Here is a 7,500-nt window from a genome sequence, read left to right as displayed (position 1 = left end):
ACAAGTCTTCCTACCTCTCCCTCTGTAAGTCACAGACAAGTCTTCCTACCTCTCCCTCTGTAAGTCACAGACATGTCTTCCTACCGCTCCCTCTGTAAGTCACAGAGAAGTCTTCCTACCTCTCCCTCTGTAAGTCACAGACAAGTCTTCCTACCTCTCCCTCTGTAAGTCACAGACAAGTCTTCCTACCTCTCCCTCTGTAAGTCACAGACAAGTCTTCCTACCTCTCCCTCTCTCATTGTTATGGGAAAAGTTAATGTATTCTGTACAGTAACAGTATAGCACATGTCCTGTCTCTGTAAACGGTTTGATAGGTACTTTATTTATCTTTCAACATAAATATGCGTTTGAAAACAGTGCACCAAATCTTGGTTGATTGTTTTCCCAATATCGGGTAATTCAGTAAATCCATGTGTTTAACTTAAAGACCTGTGTATGTTTCCTTGCAGGGTGCGTCGTCCAGTCTGGTGGTGAAGTTTGCCGACACAGAGAAGGAGAGAGGGCTGAGACGGATGCAGCAGGTGGCGTCACAGCTGGGCATCTTCAGCCCCACCATGACACTCAACTTCCCTGCTTACAACGCTTACACACAGGCCGTCAGCGCACAGGCGGTAAGCACACACACCGTTACACACAGGCCGTCAGCGCACAGGCGGTAAGCACACACACCGTTACACACATGCACACACGTGCATGCACACACGCACACATGCACTCATACACACACACACACACTGGTTTGAGTGGTGCTTTTGGTATGAGAGGATGTGATGTTTTTCAAGGGGCTATCACTGGCCTAATCTGCACTAATGTTATTACTGAATGGACATGTCATTTAGCATTAGCCATCTCTCGACAAAAACCACAGCAACACACATACACACTTCCTAGTAACCACAGCTTTTCTGTAACACAGCCATTAACCCCGTGGCTGGATATAATGGACATGTAATTACATCTCTATTCATCCTCCTCTCTCTCTCTCACCCTCTCTCTTTCTCTCTCCTGCTCTCTATCTCCTTCCCTCTCTCTCTCGCTCGCTCTCTCACCCTGTCTCTCCCTGTCTCTCCTCTCTCTCGCTCTCTCTCTCACCCTGTCTCTCCCTCTCTCCTCTCTCTCGCTCTCTCTCTCCCCCTTTATTTTTCTCCACCCTCTCTATCTCTTTCTTTCTTTCTTTCGTTCTTTCTTTCTTTCTTTCTTTCTTTCTTTCTTTCTTTCTTTCTTTCTTTCTTTCTTTCTTTCTTTCTTTCTTTCTTTCTTTCTTTCTTTCTTTCTTTCTTTCTTTCTTTCTTTCTTTCTTTCTTTCTTTCTTTCTTTCTTTCTTTCTCTCTTTCTTTCTCTCTCTCTAGATTGTCCAGCAGCAGGCTCTGGTTGCTCAGTCAGCTTACCTGTCTCCCGTAGCAACTGTTGCCAGTTTACAGATGCAGCAGATGGCTGCACTCAGCGCAAACGGAATCATTGCCACGCCCATCACATCCTCCTCCGGTACACACATACACACACACACACACAAACACACAGACACAGACACACACACACTTACAGATGCTTACGGATACTGTATGTTAGTAATAACATGGACTGATCTTATGTTTACTATGCTATGCAGATCAAGTCTGTCTATTTGATGTACATTTACTGCTCTTCATTAGTTTCTAAGTTAATCTGCTTATGAGTGCATCTCAATAGTGTAAAGTGGCTTCTTCTCCTCGTCTAATCAACATCCTTTACACTGTACACTAATCGATTCTACACTAATCTGAAAGCTGGGAATTAGCTTTCACCAGTCCAGTTAATTTAACATCAATGCAGATTGAGGGAAGTAGACAAGAAGAGGAAGCCACTTTACAATAACATGCACCCTTCCCTTAACTCCCTTTGCCCCACTAACCAATCATTGCTTCTCCCCTGCATTTATGCCCTGCCTTTTTCTCTTTCTTATACACTATAGAGTCTAGTAGCTGTCAATCACAATATCTCCTCCACTGTGATTGGTCCTCCCGGTTTGCAGGTACGAATACCCCTCCAACCATCTCAGCCACAACCGTGCCATCACTACCTCCACCTCTAGGAGTCAATGGTTACAGTCCACCAACCAATGGACAGCAAGCATCGGAAGCACTATACACAAATGGCATTCATGCGTACCAAGGTACGAGCTAAATTACCAAAGATAGAATATTTACCACGAAAATACTGAGATCTCCATTTGTCATTTGTTCCCTATATTCACTCTCTCTGCTCTACCCCTCACTCCATACTTCCTTCCTTCCCTCCCTCCCTCCCTCCCTCCCTGCTTCCCTCCCTGCTTCCCTCCCTCCCTCCCTCTCTCCCTGCCTCCCTCCCTCCCTCCCTCCCTCCATCCGTCCCTCCCTCTCTACTTCCCACCCTACTTCCCTCCCTACCTCTATCCCTCCCTCCCTCCCTCCCTCCCTGCAGCCCAGAGTCCAACATTATCTCTAGACCCTCTCCAGCAGGCGTATGCAGGCATGCAGCACTACACAGGTGGGCCACAGTCACACACACTACCAGCTCCTATGACACTTATAGTGACTGTGCTTATTTTGCATTGTCAGAAAGGAGTCCTCAATGCTCTCAGAGTAGTACAGTAATTACCTGCTACAGCAGGGTTCCCCAACTGGCAGTGATTTTATTTGGCCCCCCAAACTTTTCTGAGCCCCCTCAAAAAAAGTTGTATTTTAATTTTTTTAATTTTTTATTGTAGGACATAAAAGACTAAAAACACCAGCAAGTGATTTTAATTTTGGAAATATTTTACAAAGTATTCCCACACATAATAGAGATATATATGTGATGGTATACAAATGTAAGCAAGGTTTGAAATTATTATGTTTTAGTCAAATGTTATATCTGGATTCTTGCGGTCAATTTACAGTCTACAAATTATTTGTAATTATGTTCCGGCCCCCTGAATCTAGTTGATATCCCTGTGGTACAGGGTCAGAGGTGTGTTCATCCATCTCATCTCTGTCATTGAGGGCATGTAGGGTAATCTGATCCTAGATCTGTGGTTAGGGGTGACTTGGACCTCCAGCCAGTGTCTCATCATCTGATGTCACTCTCTCGCTCTCATCACAGCGGCGTACCCTGCTGCCTATGGATTGGTCGGCCAGCATTTTCCACAGCAACCTACCCTGGTTGCCCAGCAACACCAGCAGCCCCAGCAACAGCAGCAGCGAGAAGGTGATGTCACGTCCTGTCTCAGACAGCATCTGTTGTGTGTGTGTGTGTGTCTCAGATTAGTGTGCGTGTGAATCACAGATCCTCATGAATATTTGTGTGAGTGTGTCTCTCAGTTGCAGACCCTAACGTATATGTGTGTTCCTCCCCTAGGTCCAGAGGGTTGTAATATCTTTATTTACCACCTGCCTCAGGAGTTCAGTGACAGTGAGATGCTTCAGATGTTTCTGCCCTTTGGAAACGTAATCTCAGCTAAAGTCTTTGTAGACCGCGCCACCAATCAGAGCAAGTGTTTCGGTAAGACAGAAAGAGAGGGATTGGAGGGAGGGAGAGATAGGAGAGAGGCAGGGATGGGTGAATAGTGTGTATCCATGAGAAAAGGAAAGGAGGAGAAATGGAGGGAGATATAGCAATTCCACCTGTTGCTATGATACATGATGATTGTAACTCTCAGTTGCTGGTAGCATACTGTATGGCTGTATCTCTGTCTGTTGCAATGAAACAATGTGATTATTTACATTTTACATTTTAGTCATTTAACAGACGCTCTTATCCAGAGCGACTTACAGTTAGTGAGTGCATACATCTTTTATACATGTTATATTACATTTCTGAATTTTTCTCTCTCTGTTCCCTCTCCCTCCCTCCCTCCCTCCCTCCGTCCCTCCCCAGGTTTTGTGAGTTTTGACAACCCATCCAGTGCCCAGACTGCCATCCAGGCTATGAATGGGTTCCAGATCGGCATGAAGAGACTCAAGGTGCAGCTGAAACGACCTAAAGACGCCAACCGCCCCTACTGAAGGAGAGAGGAGAGAGAGAGAACGAGAGAGAGCGAGAGGTGAGAAGTGAGAGGGGTTGGGGAAGAGAGGGGGAGGAGAAAGAAGGTGTGGATAGAGGGGTGGAGGAACGGGAGGCGATAAAAGGGAAGGAGGGAGGGAAGGAGGGAGGATAGAGGAGGGTAGGAGGGAGGAAAGAGGAGGGTAGAAGAGAAGAGGGTAGGAGAGAGGAGGGGAGGAGAGAGGAGGGTAGGAGAGAGGAGCGTGGGAGAGAGGAGGGTAGGAGAGAGGAGGCTAGGAGGGAGGAGAAAGGAGGGGAGGAGAGAGGAGAGAGGAGGGTAGGAGCGAGGAGGGGAGGAGAGAGGAGGGGAGGAGAGAGGAGGGAGGAGAAAGGAGAGAGGAGGGTAGGAGGGAGGAGAGAGGAGGGAGGAGAGAGGAAGGGAGGATAGTAGGAGGGAGGAGGGAGGAGAGAGGGGAGGAGAGAGGAGAGAGGAGGGTAGGAGGGAGGAGAGTAGGAGGGAGGAGGGAGGAGAGAGGAGGGGAGGAGAGAGGAAAGAGAAGGGTAGGAGGGAGGAGAGAGGAGGGATACTTGGGTTTGGGGAGGAAACAGGAAAGAATGACAATGGAGTTTATGCAAGCTGCTGTCAGTCACAGCTTTCTAAAATGCTGATTGGTGAAAGGGCTATATGGAGAGAGTGGGCAGGATCTTAAATAATCAGTGCATATGTGGTAAAGAATATTAAACACATGAAATAACAAAAAATGCTTTGTAGGTAGTTCAATCATTTAGAGATATTGCAGCCAAATTAATCTCAACTAAATTATTTAAATATTGTTATCCAACTTCATATATTTTATTTATTTTTCTTTTCTGATGTTTTTTAATCTTTTCCTGAAACAACAACATACCTCACCCGAGATCCTCTCGTCCAATCATAATTCGCGGGGATCCCGTCACTATGGCAATGGTTACCTAGCGACCGATAAAGCCCCGACCTCCCTTCCTCTCACGTGTTGTAAGTTGATTGGTTGGCCTGTGTCTGGGTTGCTGTGGAGGTGGATTGCCTGTGTTGGTTGCCCTTGGCGATTTTTTTGTTTGTTCCATCGCCCCGAGCAACCGGCCATGCACTGACCTGCATGCCCTGTTGCCGTGGTGACCACAGACTGTGTTTGGTGCATTGTGACTTTCTTTTGTATCAACCTGTGCACATACTGATCAATAACTGTCAATAACTGGAATCTGATTAAGTATCAATTGATTCGATTGAATATCCGCATTGACTGATGGATAATTGTATTAGATATTTGGATAAATTCTGTATCAATGGTTGTTGTTTTTCACAGTTTAGTTTTTGATCAGTTTCTGTAGTGTTCTGTTTGCTGTCATTATTATCATTATAATGCTACTGTAGATTTGGGCTACCACTAGATTGAGGTGGGCAAGGGGGCTGTGTGTGTGTGTGTGTGTGTGTGTGTGTGTGTGTGTGTGTGTGTGTGTGTGTGTGTGTGTTTGCGTGCGTGTGTGTGTGAGGGTGTCCAAAGTTAACTGTGTGATTACAGTAGGTTTATGAGTGTTTTCCTACAGTCTCTAACCAGGCCATTCAATGTGTAATGGGGTAATAGGTAATGGAGCCCCTTCATGTGTTGTTGGGTTTAAAGTACAGATTTACACCGTTGGATGGTAGTTTGGAAACGTGTTGATCAGTACAGTTGAGGGGCAGACTGGATCAGAACTCTGAACCATTCCGCAGAACTCAGAACCACTCTCTGAACCAAGCCCTAGAACTATCCCAGTCCAGCCTAGTCCAGCCCAGCCTAGTCCAGTCCAGCCCAGCCTAGTCCAGCCCAGCCCAGCCTAGTCCAGCCCAGCCCAGCCTAGTCCAGCCCAGCCCAGCTTAGTCCAGCCCAGCCACCTGCATTTGGTGCTGATCATAGCCTATGTGGATATAGAGGTGGGTAACCACTTTGTAAGGAAAATGTGTGAAATTATTTAGCATGTGTAAGCTAAGCAATGAATGATAAATAACTCCCCAGAAACAGCACACACTCCTAGGATAAGTCCAAGTCCTAATTTACGTGCACATCTCATAGTTCATCACCTGGTCACATTTCCTTCATCTGCACTGACCTGAAAACAAATAACATGTGAAAACAATATGGCTGACGATTAGCAGATCAGCGTAGAGAGAAAGGAGACAAGGGGAGGAAGTTACTTTAGACTATTGATATGCAGCATTGGACTGTGGACCTCTGATGACGCTAAACTCTGCTGAGCTGGATTCTGATTGGTAGGCTGTGTGTCCTTGGCTTCTGATTGGTCAGACTGTCCACTGGCCTGACATTTTGATTGGTGTCTATTTCCCCTTATTTTCTACCAGTCTATTTCCCCTTCCTGTTTTATATCTCTCTATCACTCCGTCTCTCCTTTCCTCCCCTCTATCTATCTCTCTCTTGCTTCCTTTCTCTCTCCCCTTCTCTCACCCCCCTGGCCGGTGTTTTGAGGTAATGGTATGTGGTTGTGATGATGGTGCTAAACATTGCCTCTTGCTGATTGGAGAACAGACTTAAACTATAGGAATTCTGGGAGAATTAATATACATGGGAAAAAGATTGGCTCTTGGTACGGGTAGAGGTTACCCATAGACCCAGATCTAGGATCAGCTAACCTGCCCCAAATCAAAACGTTAACCATAAGGGAGAAAACACAAAACTGACCTTGGATCAGTTCATCCAAATTTGAATAACCGAATAATAACATTCAAAGACTACAAATAAGAAAATATTATTGTAATGGCTTAAATTTACATGAGAAACTACCACACATAATTCTAGGCTACTTGTGGACTAAGGGAGACTGTCACCCAGAAGTTCTATACTGCAACTGCCAGAGAGTGATGCATGTTGGGAACCTTTGCTTGCCGTGATCTAAGACACAAGTACAATGTGTGCGTGCGCACGCGCACACACACGGACCACACACACACACACACACACACACGGACACACAGACACTCACACACACAATTACACAAAAGGCAAAAGGCCTCCTAAATGACAACAACAACATTAATGGATGGTGTTGAGTTGCATGCCCTGGACACTGTGTATGTCTATGTTTAAAAGCACCATGACGTTATCCCTGTTGAAAAACACAGAGGTTTACTATAGTAACCAATGATGCAGACTTTGTAGGGGTAAACTGTTTTGTGCAAATGTATTCTGGTAATATATTTGAGTTGGAAATGTCATCCACATGAGGGATGAATTGTTTCGATACTGTTATTTATTTGTTCTCTGATATATAGATTATAGTAGAGGGAAAACAGAAGACTATATCCATGTCCTAACAAGCTCTCTCTCTCTCTCCCTCCCTGTCTCTTTCTCTCACTCTCTCTCTCCCCCTCCCTCCCTCTCTCTCTCTCTCACTCTCTCTCTCTCTCTACATCTGTGCCCCAACCCTTCCCTCCCTCTCTCACTCTTTCCTTCCTTCGCTCTTGCAGGTGAAGTTTTCAGACTCTGGCTG

At 45.7% G+C, this 7,500-nt stretch overlaps 1 protein-coding gene across 3 annotated transcripts in view; it reads left to right on the top strand.

Moving 5' to 3' along the window:
- LOC123481448 (CUGBP Elav-like family member 3) overlaps positions 1–7,500 on the top strand; it is a 38,685-nt gene that overhangs the window by 30,192 nt on the left and 993 nt on the right. For 2 of the 3 annotated variants that reach the window (XM_045205679.1, XM_045205680.1), the window contains 8 exons: positions 450–611; positions 1,350–1,485; positions 1,952–2,152; positions 2,440–2,505; positions 3,100–3,204; positions 3,355–3,498; positions 3,874–4,039; positions 7,478–7,500. The exon at positions 7,478–7,500 is cut by the window's right edge and continues 993 nt beyond it. In XM_045205679.1, the coding sequence (XP_045061614.1) occupies positions 450–611; positions 1,350–1,485; positions 1,952–2,152; positions 2,440–2,505; positions 3,100–3,204; positions 3,355–3,498; positions 3,874–4,001 (942 nt within the window). In that variant the 3' untranslated portion in view covers positions 4,002–4,039; positions 7,478–7,500. The remainder of the gene's footprint in view (positions 1–449; positions 612–1,349; positions 1,486–1,951; positions 2,153–2,439; positions 2,506–3,099; positions 3,205–3,354; positions 3,499–3,873; positions 4,040–7,477) is intronic. The other variant, XM_045205681.1, reaches the window with a different exon arrangement.

The sequence above is a fragment of the Coregonus clupeaformis genome, chromosome 20 (assembly GCF_020615455.1).
Source record: "Coregonus clupeaformis isolate EN_2021a chromosome 20, ASM2061545v1, whole genome shotgun sequence".
Lineage (NCBI taxonomy): Eukaryota > Metazoa > Chordata > Actinopteri > Salmoniformes > Salmonidae > Coregonus > Coregonus clupeaformis.
This window is presented reverse-complemented; position numbering and strand designations above follow the sequence as displayed.